The 14,872-nt window shown below is 38.7% G+C and overlaps 1 protein-coding gene across 1 annotated transcript in view; it reads right to left on the bottom strand.

Annotated features, from left to right (window-relative positions):
• Positions 1–479: 479 nt before the first annotated feature.
• The window catches only part of LOC149148323 (uncharacterized), a 36,724-nt gene continuing 22,331 nt past the window's right edge, over positions 480–14,872 (bottom strand). Inside the window, exons 2-4 of the mRNA XM_089439891.1 lie at positions 1,545–1,661; positions 1,089–1,365; positions 480–997 (exon numbers count right to left, since the gene is read on the bottom strand). Coding sequence (XP_089296017.1) covers positions 764–997; positions 1,089–1,343 — 489 coding nt within the window. The 5' untranslated portion in view covers positions 1,344–1,365; positions 1,545–1,661 and the 3' untranslated portion in view covers positions 480–763. The remainder of the gene's footprint in view (positions 998–1,088; positions 1,366–1,544; positions 1,662–14,872) is intronic.

Here is a 14,872-nt window from a genome sequence, read left to right as displayed (position 1 = left end):
TTTCTCTTGACCTTGACCTTGAGTTACTCCGACACTCATCGAACCTATCAAACCCTAGGTTTTGTGGCTTGCATTATAGATCTCTCAATAGAAAGCGAATTGCCTCCTAGTACAGCCTTGAACCCAAAATTGTGCCTTTCTTTTGAGATCCTATTTAGATCACCTAACACCTTCTAGCTAGAATATCATACATCGGTGACCTTTATCAAATATTGGGACTCCTCACATCAGTGAAAATCCATAAAGAGAAAAGGCTTTTGGCTGTGGTAACAGTGGACCACTACCCCATTGTTGTCCCTTGGTCTAGTTCATGCCTTGTAGGGTTTCCCTCTCCAAGGCCTGCTAGATTTTGCGGCAACATGCTACATCACCTTTTTTTTTGTTTGTTTCCTTGAAAACCTAAGGAATAAACTAAACAATGCCTCCATATTTTCACGCATTTACCGAAAAAAGTTGAAGATAGTATCATTTTTTTATAAATCAAACCAATGCAAAAGTATTTCTACTCACTAGTTTATATGTTCCTGACATCTGACTCTTAACAAAGTGCATTGCATGACTACTCACCTTTCTCAATGTTACCTATCAATTCAGGCAAGGAGCATTTAGTATTGTGACCAATGTTAGATAAGGACTTTAATTCCATAGTTATCTATAAAATGTCTTAAATTTCATACCTACCATATGCTTGCAGATTTCCAAAAATAGCCTTACAAGCTTTCACAATTTTGGAAAAATCATTGGCAGATATAACAGTCCCAATCTACAAGAACTGTTGCTTGGAGGATAGTTGTTGTCGATAAACCACCACATCAGCTAGCCAATTTTTCTCCTTGTTTGGCCCCATCATGTCAAATATACAATGACTTGTGTTTGCTTCATTTTGACTTTTCTGGACTGCATTACATGAAGATTTTGAAAGCATCTTATAGGTAATTGTTGATTGAAGAATGGATGTCAGTGTGTCAATCAGAAAGCTGGTAGTTGCATCGCAGATCTGTAAACAATATTTTCAATTTATAAATACAAATAAATTAAACAATCATATATGTAGCCTTAATAACAGAATATAGGGAACTGTCCTCTACCTGAGGTACATGATAACCCATTATAGAAAGAGCTGCATCTAGAAGTGGGCTTCTTTCATTCAATTTGGGAGTACGATTCAAATCAGATACGCTCTCAATTTTTTGGGAGTTCAAGAGACCTCCTCCTTTCGAGGAGTCATCAGATCCAACAGTTTTCTGCAGACTGTCATTTATCTGAGATGACTTTTTATGTCTCTCCTGAAGATGAAATTGTAATAATGCCAGTATATCAGCCAATACAGATTTGGAGTTCATGGAGAAGGTCAGAAAGCCTGCACTACAACCAAAAACATAAATGCATAGTCTATTCTAAACTGTTGTACACTAATCAACAAAGAAATATGTCAAATTAAAAGGTGGAAGATAAATGAAAGATGTTTCATAACTGCCTAATTATCTTTGTGCATAGCAATGCAAACAAACAAGTTGAATAAGAAAATTAACTGGAATATTTACATCAATACATAAAGAAAAATCTCTTGTGTTACCAGAAATGGCAAACAAGAAAAGGAAACAGCACAGGAAACAAGAATAGATGGTTTTGTGAGATAACAAACATGAACTGCCTCCTTCCTGCACATATAAATAGCATAGAATTCATTAGCAATGTGCTATTGTTGTGTCAAGAAGAACAGAAAAAGAAACTGACCTTTGGGTCATATTTCTGTTAACATAGAAAAAATCCACTAGATAAGGAAAATGTTGAGTGTAGATTTCACCAGCATTGCAAGTTTGGAGTGATGACAACGAAATAAGAGAAAAAAATGTCTACACATGACTTGAATAAATAAGAACAAATAAAAAATCACTTCAACATTTATGCGTTAGATTTCTAAAACCCAGCTAAGTTGCTAACTAATCTGAGAATTTTAACTAAGCAAAGAGAAAAAATCTCAACTTTAACTTCTAACCCACAAATATGTAGAGTTTTCTAACTTGCACGCAGGGAAAAACAAAAGGAATAGATGAAGACAAACACATCATAAATAAGTACACAATAAATTTACCCAGGAAACCCCAATCTAACGAAAACCTACAAGCTTGGTGTTTTATTGTTCAGCTCAACAAATCTACTTAAGGAAAAGATTACATTTAGGTGGGGAAACTTCCCTTTCTCTCTCTGCAAACCCTCTACTCTGTTGTCTGCACACTGCAAACACACTCTGCCTCTTTTCTAACTTGCATGCAACGGAAAAACAAAAGGAATAGATAAAGACAAGCACACCATAAAACAGAACACAATAAATTTACCTAGGAAACCCCAATCTTGGTGTTTCATTGTTCAGCTCAGCAAATATACTTAAGGAAAAGATTACATTCAGGAGGGAAAACTTCCCTGTCTCTCTCTGCAAACCCTCTACTTTGTTGTCTGTGCACTGCAAACACGCTCTGACTCTCTTCCATGCACTGGTACAGACTCGCACCACATGTACGGCCTCCTCTGTGCACTTATTTTGGCCCCCGGAGAGGTATGTGAATGGCTGGAAGTGATTCTAGCTTAATTGACCTCCTTTCTCTGCCTCTTTCACACTGATCTGAAACCCTAGCCCTGAGCTGAACCCTTCTCTCTCATTGAGCTGTACACCAAGATGTTTTGTGCATAATGACCAAGTTCTGCGCCCTTTTTCCCTCTTAGAATTCGACTTGGGCCCACTACTGCCACGAATGGCTGAGATTAGATCTCCTTGGACAGCCGAGATCAATCTAACTTTTGACTATAGAAAACATTAAATTTTCCCAAGTCAAAAATAAATAGAAAAATGTAAACTGCACCTTGGCCCCACTTGTGGGTCCCCCCACCAAATTTAGTGCACCTGCTAAATGCAGCAGAATCCTTCCTCCTCTAACTTCATTTAACGTTATGAGAACCGATGTTTTAAAACTCCAACTCGATATCGACTCGGTCTGTTTGATTTCAATGACTCGGTCGTTGCAAAATATACATTAAATATTTATTTTTTTATGAAAAAACATAATTTTAAAGATTTTCATTCATCTTTCCAAACACAAAGCATTAGAATATAGAGAGAAGACAACATATGATCAAAGTAGGCTCATGAATATATCCATTATATCAAAATGGCACCCAGTGCACGGTCCAATACATACATGATATAGAGATCAAAACAAAAACACATAACCAAGGAGGCTCTAAATAGCCTCTACAACAAAAGTAAACTGTAAAACATCACTAGTCACCAGTACTATTGGCTACTGCTAGAGAAGCCAACATCATCTGGCTCAGACTCTAAATCAAAGTCAGACAGGGAAACCCATGGCTCCTCCTCCTCATCACCATCTCCAACTACAATTGTAGAAGTAGTAGCACTAGCAAGCGCAGCAGCTGCACGCTAAGATAGACGAGATATGCGCTTTCGTCGTGGTTGAGTAGAGGAAGTGCCTACAACTAGAGGACTTGGGGTTGGGCCTGGTACAAGTGGATCTGCATTCAACTGAACATTATGTTCAACTAATGCCTCCATCTGTAAATCCAAATCAAGACCAATATCCTCATCATAATCAAACTTTGTTGGGTGACTCCAACACAATGGGATCTGTATCGAGTCTTTTGTTCATCAATTGGTTGCGTTTTAATCAGAGGTTGTATTGGACATAGACTAGATCATTTACCGTTTTTGTTCCAAGCAGTTTCTCTTCTTCGTGCGAATCCTCTCAAACACAAACCAATTGTTCTCACACCCAGTAGCACTGCAAGTTTGACTCAAAATACGCATTGCAAACTTCTGCGATTGAGGACAATGGCTACCAAAAGCCTCCCACCATTGTGCTGCAAACAACATAGTTGTGTAATGAGTTAGCTCAACAAATTATATCCAACTTCCAAATTATAAACAACTTAACAAAATAAGAATTTGAAAACTGAAATTTTTGTTTAGCTGGCTCAGCTGCTTCCCTTGCAATCCTTGCTAGGTTCTTGCCAAAGGTACTTGTGGCTCTGTTGAAACAAGTGGTATGTCGGTGTATCTACAACTAATCACTCTCCTTAGGGACCATGCGGTCAATGCAGTCAATCAATCCATCTCTAACCTCCCAAGTCAAAGCTTCTAACTCCAGAGCTTTATAATGATACCTAGGGTTCAAAAAAAACCTAGCTGCATGTATGCGATGGAGTTGATTGTTCCATCTTTGATCAATGATTTCCCAAATGGGCCCATACTTAGCCACTCTATCCATGTATACTACCTTTATTTGCTCCTTTGCTTGATCCATAGCCTCATAAATGAAGCCCATAGCCAATCTTTCCCCATCCACCAACCACAACACCTTAACCAGTGGCTCAGCAACCTTCACAATCTTTGTTGCCTTTTTCCAAAATATTTCTTCATTAACTTTCTTTCTCACATCTTTGCCATCCTGTTTGCGAGACCATTGACATTCATTCCATTCATCACTGGAAAACACCCTTTGCAAGTTTCTATGTTGGGAAAGCATAGATTGCAATGTCAAAAAATGAGTTGCAAATCTAGTGATGGCAGGCCTAATAATATCCCTGCCCCCTGTGTGTTTCCTCATCAAGCTCAAAATCCATGAGTGATTGTAGATATATTTTGTTATGCTTTTGGCATGCTCTACAGTGTTCTTGACCCAATCTATTTTGCCAATATCCTCAAGCATGAGGTCTATGCAATGTGCAGCACATGGGGTCCAAAAGATGGTTTTGTGTTTTTCCTCTAACATTTTACCAGCAAGAAAATAGTTAGAGGCATTATCTGGGATTATTTGAACAACATTAGTCACCACATGAGTGATTGTAGATATATTTTGTTATGCTTTTGGCATGCTCTACAGTGTTCTTAACTCAATCTATTTTGCCAATATCCTCGAGCATGAGGTCTATGCAATGTGCAGCGCATGGGGTCCAAAAGATGGTTTTGTGTTTTTCCTCTAACATTTTACCAGCAAGAACATAGTTAGAGGAATTATTTGTGATTATTTGAACAACATTAGTCACCCCCACCTTTTCAACAACCTCATCCAAAAGCTGAAACAACAAGTGTGCATCTTTCACCCTATCAGATGCATCAACTGATTTTAGAAACATGGTTCCCTGTGGGCAAAAGATAAGAAAGTTTATGATGGTACGGTTCCTTTGATCAGTCAATGCATGACATGATGGTAAATCCTATTTTTGCCCATGAGCATTTGAAATCTTTCAAATATTCATCAATGGAGGAATCTTCTTTTTGCAAAAGAGATCCCCTTAACTAATGCATAGTAGGGCCTTTGAAGCCCTTTCCAACAGAAAATATGGCATCAAACATAGGTTCATAATATGGTGAACGAGAAGCATTGAAGGGGATATCAGCATCATACCACCATCTAGCTATGTAATCACAGGCAGTCTCTCTCAATTCTTTCTTCCAATGGTCATCTAAAATGGGTTGCATTTGACCTCTATTAGCTTGAGGACGATGTGTACTATCAGAGGGAGAGGAGGGTGTGAAATAACTTTTGACATCACCCTTCTTTTTCATTTTCCCCTTACCCTTTTCTTGAATAGACTCCAAAGAGGGACGAACATAGGCAAAAGGGGTTGGAAGCATCAGTGCAAGGGATAGATGAAGAGCCCTCATAATCAAAATTGGGGTTGGCAGCCATCATGTTTTTTAGACTCCTCTTCCTCCCAATTTCAGCCTCTATTTCTTTTTGCCTAGCTTTTTCTTCCTCAAACTTCTCAAATTTATCTAACAACTCCTTCCTAATCTCCCCAATTTGTTCTGATGGTGCTTCACATGGAGTAATTTGGCCTCTAACACCAGCCAAGTGTTGTTTCAGCCTATGAATGTCCCCTCCACCTCCCTTAATTTTTCTATGAAAAAAATTGTAATGCATTTGATTATCAATCATTTCAGCATATGCCCAAACAACATCTTTCATTCTAGGAGCCATTTTCTGATATTTGGACTTGGAAATGAAAGGAAAAAATCTGAAAATGAAAACAAAAAAAACAATGCTTCAATGTTCATTTCTTTTACAAAAATTACTCTTTTCAATTTCCAGATTTGCACCAAAAAAAACAAGCAAAAAAAGATTTTAGAAGTGAAAAAAAAATACCTCTAGGCACAAACCGCCTCCTCAATGTTGCTCCAACAAACCAACTCCTCAATGTTGCTCCAATGGCTGCCCAAGAAGCTCCTCACTGTTGCTCCAATGATTGCCCAAGACTCCTCACTGCTGCTCCAAAAACAAACTTCACAACTCTTCGTAAACTCCTCACAAATTCTCACACAAATGCAATGAGATAGCTCTGAGGAAATGTGAGGGGGTTGGGTAGCTTTACTAGGCTTGGGAGAGGTAGTACTCTTTTCAATTTCCAGATTTGCACCAAAAAAAACAAGCAAAAACATATTTTAGAAGTGAAAAAAAAATACCTCTAGGCACAAACCGCCTCCTCAATGTTGCTCCAATGGCTACCCAAGAAGCTCCTCACTGTTGCTCCAATGATTGCCCAAGACTCCTCATTGCTGCTCCAAAAACAAACTCCACAACTCTTCACAAACTCCTCACAAATTCTCACACAAATGCAATGAGATAGCTGTGAGGAAATGTGAGGGGGTTGGGTAGCTTTAATAGGCTTGGGAGAGGTAGATGGCCTTAAATAAAACCTAAAACCAAATTATAATTCTGCTTGGGGCCCGATTTTCCCTCCAAACAAGTCGTTGGGCATCTTTGGGCGTCATTGAATGGTTCAGCCAGTTTAACACGGACTCGACCGAGCCAGCCGGTTTGTTACCAAACCGGCAGAGTAGGTGACCGGCTCAGCCAATTAGGTAAAAAAACTGGCCACCATAACAATTTTTCTGCCGATCCAGACCGGCCAAGGGTATGGCTCGATCAGCTTGGCCGAATCCGAGCCCGCGTAGCGTTTTATAAAACAGTGATTAGAATACAATTAATTTATAATAACTCACAAAATAGTTAAATTATATACATGTAATCAACAAAGATAGAGGTATGACATGGTGCACAATGATATTGCTTCCACACTTGATGATGGCTCATTTTAAAATGGGACACCTCTTATTACATATTGAGGTCCATGTATATAACAATTGGGGACACAACGATTCATCCAATTCAGATTATTCCAAATAAGGATCTCAGACCATATACCAACATCAATGTACTAATGTACTAATGGCCACAAGCTTAACTCGCAGCACAATCATATAGTAAAAAAGCACGCTTTGCCTCTTTTTTGCGCATTGGTATGGACTGACACCACCTATACGACCTCCTCTATGCACTTATTTCGACCCCTGGAGAGGCATGCGAATGGCTAGAAGTGATTCTAGCTAAATCGACCTCCTTTCTTTGCCTCTTTCACACTTATTTGAAACCCTAGCCCTGAGTTGAACTCTTCTCTCTCTCATTGAGTTGAACCCCAAGATGTTTTGTGCATAATGACCAAGTTTTGCACCCTTTTCCCTCTTAGAATCCGACTTGGGCCCACCACCGCCACGAATGGCTGAGAATAGATCTCCTTGGATAGCTGAGATCGATCTAACTTTTGACTATAGGAAAACATAAATTTTCCTAAGTCAAAAATAAATAGAAAAATGTAAACTGCACCTTGGCCCCACTTGTGGATCCCTCCGCCAAATTTAGTGCACTTGATGAATATGGCAGAATCCTTCCTCCTCTAATTTCATTTAACATTATAAGAACACAATGAATACAATTAATCTATAATAACTCACAAAATAATTACATTATATACATGTGATCAACAAAGATAGAGGTATGACATGGGGAACAACTAAGTTGCACGAAACGGGTAAATGAGTACGAGTTTCCGAAACGGGCACAGGTACGAAACGTGACCCCCCCCCCCCAAATTTTGGAAACGGGGAAACGCAATATATATATATATATATATATATATATATATTAGAATTTAGGACATTTAAAAAATGTTATGTGCAATCATAAAGCATACAAGATACATTATAATTTATTACATTTAAATTTTAAACATTATGATTAAATTTACATCACATTTACTCATGAATAATCACATAATGAAAATAGCAATATCAGAATATCCAAAATCAACCTTTATTATATATCCAAATCTCAAAATCAACCTTGATTATATATATGAGGTTGCAAGTACAATAAAGACTATGAGGCTGCAAGAAATATAAACACAAAAGACCATTGCTCTCTTCCTCTTTTCTCCATTGTTAAAATCGTTTGTCTCCAAGAGAAACGACTTGCTCAATTGTGTGATGAGGGAATGAGGTGAGAGTCTTTTTATAACTTGAGAGAGGCATCTAAAAGCATCCACAAGATATTTTATTCACCCAATCAAAAATTAGAACCGAAAAAACAAAACAAAAAATCGCAATAAGAAGTGGAAACTCTGTCGTATAACCTGGAAACTCGTTTCCAGCCGTATTGGCCATGTTTCCCCAACGTGAAACGTGCCAGTACAGCCGGAAACTCATTTCCAAGCCGTACGTTACGCATTTCCATTTCATTTCCTAGCTGAAACGAACTTGGGGGCAACGTTTCCTGCAACATAGGTGCACAATGATATTGCTTCCACACTTGATGATGGCTCATTTTAAAATGGGACAACTCTTGCTACATATTGAGGTCCATGTATACAACAGTTGGGAACACAATGATTCATCCAAATTCAGGTCATTCCAAATAAGGATCTCAAACCCTATATTGACATCAGTGTAGTAATGTACTGATGACCACAGAGCTTAACTCACAAAAAACATGTTGCACCTCTTTTCCGCCCACTAGTATGGACTCGCACCACCTGTACGGACTCCTCTACACACTTATTTCGGCCCCTGGAGAGGTCTACGAATGGCTGGAAGTTATTCTAGCTTAATCGACCTCCTTTCTCTGCCTCTTTCACACTTATCTGAAACCCTAGCCCTCAGTTGAACCCTTCTCTCTCTCATTAAGTTGAACAACGAGATGTTTTGTGCATAATGACCAAGTTTTGCGCCGTTTTTCCCTCTTTGAATTCGAATTGGGCCCACCACTTCCACGAATGGTTGAGATTAGATCTCCTTGGATGATTGAGATCGATCTAACTTTTGACTATAGGAAAATTTAAATTTCCCAAGTAAATAATAAATAGAAAAATGTAAACCACACCTTGGCCCCACTTTTGAGTCCCTCCGCCAAATTTAGTGCCCCTACTAAACGTGGCAGAATCCTTCTTCCTCTAACTTCATTTAGCATAATGACAACATAATGAATACAATTAATCTATAATAACTCACAAAATAATTATTTTATATACATGTTATCAACAAAGATAGAGGTATGACATGGTGCACAATGATATTGCTTCCACACTTGATGATGGCTTATTTTAAAATGAAACACCTCTTGTTACATATTGAGGTCCATGTATACAACAGTTGGGGGCACAACCACTGATCAAAATTTAGGTCATTCCAAATAAGGATCTCAAATCCTATACTAACATCAGCGTATTAATGTACTAATGGCCACAGAGCTTAACTCGCAGCATAATCATATAGTAAAAAATCTAATTGCAAAGTAACTACTTAATCAACCGCATGTATAAATCACAAAAATATAAAATATGCTACCAAAAGATGCATTATAGTGACTTAATCGAAGCCAACATCTACACCTGCCTCTACTCTTGATCATCTAACCCAAGTAGCCGCTAGACTATCAATCATTTATGATAACATCTTAGCTTACAAGTTCCTTCACTAGTCCAAACACTAAGAAACCAAAGGTGATGGAAACAAAACTTGAACTAGCTTCTTTAAGACTTCTATTGATTTCTTTTACAATTCCACGAACATTTGCCACTTGACATATGCATGTCCAGCCACATGCTTCCCTTGCTTATTCACAACTCCTTACAACATATTACTTATGTTTTTTTCTCTCTTTTTAAAGAAGCTACTACTCAAACTACAACTTCATCTACCTTATCTTGTAATCCCTTAGAGCCTAGAGGTGTTTTAACTTTTGTCGTTAAAATTTCACTGCTATTTCTTGTATGCTATAGCCATTCTTCATTGCCATAGTTTTTTATTTCAACAAAATATAGATTAAAACATGATACTTGTTGCTACAAAATCTAGAAGGTCTAGTGAGAGGACTCCCCAGGGAAGGGCCAGACCCTATGGCAACAATGAGGAAGAGTTGCCACTATCACCTCAACAACCTCCTTTCTATTTAGTGGAATTTCAAACACAAGGGAGACTTCCTTGTGCCACCTACAAGGTATTCTAATAATATGGCTCAAGGAGACTTATTTTGGAGGTCTAAGGATAGGTAGAGTGCTTGCAGGGCCAAAGATGACCAAGATATCAAAAGCTAGTGTTTGACCAATGACTTGGTTGTTATAAGTTAGGGTTTGAATGGCTTTCAAAATTAGGGTATGCAATGGCATATAGCAGCCTTAGAAAAATGCTACAAACGATGTCCAACTAGAAAGGAACAAGGGTTTCTAATAGCGACTTGGGTTGACCCAAGCAAAGGGTTTTAGGGTTGTTAGATATATGTAAACAGCAATAGATAGAGATGACATCAACCCTTCTAGGGCATGCAAAACAACTTATGGAGCTAGATTTTGCTTTTGGATGGTTTATGCAAATTATCCTACAATTTGGAGTCACTCCCATGCATTAAACAAACACTTCAAACGCAAATCTACACCTAAAACCCTAGCAGCTGCCCTAGTTGTCTAGGAGAGAGAGGGTTTAACTTTTAAGGAAATTTAATTTAATTTTAAAGTTGATCAACACACTTCTAGACTAGTGCCTAAACCTACAAGGACAAATGGAACCTTAATGAAGTTAAAAGCCAAAGAAGGACCTTGATGAAGTAAGAGGGGATGCTCTAGGGCATCCACTTGCAAAACCTCGGTTGCTATTCTTGTGAGGGGAGAAATTAATTATAAGGTTTGCACTTTAGGAGTTTCTTTAAAGGCTATTAAGGAAACAATTATACATGCAACAATGAAGCAAAGTTTCACCAATGACAAGCATTTAGACATGGAACAATAGAAACCCTACTTAAAACATTTAAAGCATGCAAAATATTAATAATCAGCAATAAATTTACAAAATCCTCCACAATAGCTCTTCTTTCAATCCCAAAATAGTATCTCCAAGCAAAAATCACATCCAAGAACAAGTCACATGCACAAAAGATCACAGTGTTCCCAAGTAGCGAATAAGGACGTACGTCGCACTCTTTTTAGAGAGGTTGAATTCACATCTGTGATGATGAAAATAGAAATGAAGACGAGGCTCTATTTATATGAGCCTTCCTCCACTCACTTTACAAGTAAAATGATCTAAAAGCCCTAAAAAAAAGTTCACTTTTCAGTTCTCTGTAAGAAAGTGGTTACAGGCCAACCTCATAGCTCAAGAATAAGACAAATATGCTATAAAAGCCCACAAATGTTGGAATAAATGCTCCAATAGTGTGACATAACCCTCTATATGAGCTCAATAAGCCCTCAAAATGTGAGGTAAAGGTTAAGGAGTGCACCATAGTCAAAGAAGTGCCTCAAGGATCATGTGCAATCCATCAAAAGCCTCCATGCCATGTTGTAAAAGTGCCCTACATCACCCTCACAAGAGAAAAAGGGGTGATGTGGCATCAAATAGCTCAAGCATTGAGGCTCCAAGGTGATGTACAAGCCTTCCCTTAACATCTCAATAATGACAATCATCATCTAGGCTCTAGATCCACTGATGCCCATAAAATAGTGTCAAGGACAACCTAGGGGCATCTTGGATCCACTTGACACATCATAAATATCCCCAACACTATGCATCATGGCCTCAACGTTTCAACATCTAAGGGTCCCTCTGGGTGTCAAGCATCATGTGTATTCCTCAAATAGCCCAACGCTCTACTCTAGGTAGGCAACATTGCACAATCAAAGTCACTCTCTCTCTACACTGGATAGTACAGCTTTTATTGCTATGCTGAGGAGGTGGGGCAATCACCTCCAAAAGCTTGTGCTGCTATGATGTGGATCATTTGACAAAATCTCGAGATCAAGAGTAAACCAAAAATCATTAGGTGACTTAGGTCTTAAACCATAGATGCATCATAATGGACCATACTTAACATCAGGGGCACAACCAATATTTCACACAAAGATCACCTTCAAGTATCTAACTAGACCAAGTCTCGTATAGGTGTTCACTCTCTTATGCTTGGGATGGCTAGATGGATAACCCTATTAGGTGTTTACAACCCCCAAGGGGAAGTGACAGGTCATAGATCAACCCACCAATCCATAGGTGCAAGAGTAGATGGTGGCAATGAAGAGGGCAAGACTTTAAGGCCAGGTATCATAGCCAAGTGACCAGCTAACGGTGGTCCAACATCCTGGGTGTATAGATGTAAGGAGGTAGTAAATGTAGAGGCGTGGGTTACCCCTTTCGTCAGCCTACTTTGTCCACCCCTCTGGTGCGCCTTTTACTTCTTTATGATAATGCTTTGATATGGGTGCATATCTTAGGAGACCACGAGTACCACTCTAGAGGAGTCTTTTGGGCATTTGGGGAGCCATTTCGACGCTGTAACGGGAGTCTAATTCCCAAGTGTGTGTGTGGCCAGGACGCTGGAGAAATTTGCACTAGTGAGAAGGCAGTTGTGGTGCAAGATAAATTCCGGGAAATTCAGAGGTAGTTGGGCTAGACATTTGCTAGAATTTTGGTGTGATTTGAAGGGAGGAAATTGAGTGAGCAAGGCAGGCCGAAATTTTGTCTTCTAGGGCCTACACAAGCCCTCACTAGAAAAATCACGCAAAGGTTAAGGAGAAGCAGAATTTGGGGCTTGAGGACTAGAGACACAAGGAATTTGGTGGAGAAATTTATAGGAGAATTTGTGGGAGGTTGGAGCTCAATTTCTAGGGCATTCTATAGCAAATTTGGGTAGTGTGTACGGGTAAAGAAACGAGCTCACAAACCTCATTTTGTGGGTTTTTTGAGGGGTTGGATTGAGGTCAAATCCCTTCTAGGTTTTGTGGAGTTGCTTGAGAAGGAGCACCATCTACATTTTCAGGAGTTTCTGAGCATTGCAAAGAGAGATTCCTCAATTTCCTACCAACAACAGCAGTAACAATTTATGGGTCAATGCAGAGATTTAGTGGGCAGAGTTTCCATCTTGTGGGCAATAATTTCACAACCTGGGTTTGGCTTCACTCGTTGTAGCAAGCCCAGGTTCCTCTTCCCTTGATTTTATTGTACTTATTAGCTCATAAAATTTAATAAAAGACCCAATTTTTGGTGCCATCATCTGTTTATCTAGTTTTTGTGTGTGTAGGTAATTTTTGGGTGTTGTTCATATTACATATTTTATGTTATTCACTGTTAATTTCCTATTAGGAATATTACAAGGCCAACAATATCGATGTGTTCAATAACATTGTATGGCCACTTCTATGTAGGTCATTTAAGTTAGCATATTAAAAAATAAATAAAAAACTTTTCCTTTATCATTTTTCACACAACCTACCAAACTACACCATCAAGCTTAAAGTTAAATAATTTTAACTAGCTTTTGCAAAAAAAATATGCCATGAAAGTATCTCTTCATGCCCTATTACACCAAAAATTGACACCATATGTTGGGTACCTATAATACTAGTGATTACCCCATTACTATTGTAGTTATACCCCTTATTTATATTGTTGTGCCCCTATTACCCCCATATTGTTATTTATGTGCCCCATAGAATCCCTCTATTGTTATTTTTGTGGCTTTATATTATTATTGTTAGGTCGGCTGGATTATATTGTGACTCCCTAGACTCCTATATATAGAAAGGAGGTTTTGTCATTTGTATCATCCAAGAATTGTTCATTTATGTAATGTAAAGGAGGTTGCCCCCTCGAAGAGGCTGAATTCTAAGGCGTGGATCTCTCTTTTCTATCTTTTTGTGAGCTGGTTTCATAACATTTGGTATCAGAGCTTTGGATTCTAGGGTTTCGCTGCTCCAAACAGGTCATCGTGGAATTTTCGCTATAACTTTTTTTCTGTGACGTTTCAGAAGTCGCAAAAAAAACCCATTTGAGAAGAAATCGCGCTGAACCTTGGGTCCGAATTTCAGAGCTTTTTGCGCGATATTTCCGGAGATATGATCTGAGGAAGTTGGTCTTTTTGCAGACTCCTGAATTACATTCAAAACAGGTGACCTGGGGAAAATCGTCATAACTTTCTCTCTGGGGATCGGATTGAAATTTCGTAAGAAGGTACAGAAAGAGGACGGACTGTAGTTTCTTGTATGCGAGTTTCAGATCCAAAGGTTGAAACAGTGACTCGTGGCACGTCGTACAAGTTCGCTCTACTGAACTAGTCTAAAAGCAAGTCACTGTGGGAGATTTCACATAACTCTTCCTTGGAGAATCCAATTTGGGTCAGACTTGTGGCATTGGAAAGAGGACGCAGAAGGCTACTACAGGTCGCAATTTCAGAACTGGATGATCCGAAATTACAGAGATACATCAGATTCAATATCAGGCTTCTATAAAGTGAAAAAAGGTGTGTAGTTTTTTTTTAAATTTTTGTGTAAGCTTGGTTTAACGGAATTCAAAGGGCATAGTAAAGCATTATTATCGGTAACTGATGCCCCGAGGAAAGAAAATGCAAACACCTAGTAAGGAACCTGAAAGCTCTAGCATGACTCATGAAGAAGAGGAAGAAATGCTACATGATATATCAAAATTACAAGACCAAGTGCAAAAATGTCCCTTGCACAAAAAGGAACAGAATCTAAGATG

The sequence above is a fragment of the Pinus tabuliformis genome, chromosome 9 (genome assembly GCF_031772625.1).
Source record: "Pinus tabuliformis cultivar Carrire ecotype Pingquan chromosome 9, CPIR1, whole genome shotgun sequence".
Taxonomy (NCBI): domain Eukaryota; kingdom Viridiplantae; phylum Streptophyta; class Pinopsida; order Pinales; family Pinaceae; genus Pinus; species Pinus tabuliformis.
Note: the sequence above shows the minus strand (reverse complement) of the source record. Positions and strands in the feature narration are given on the sequence as shown.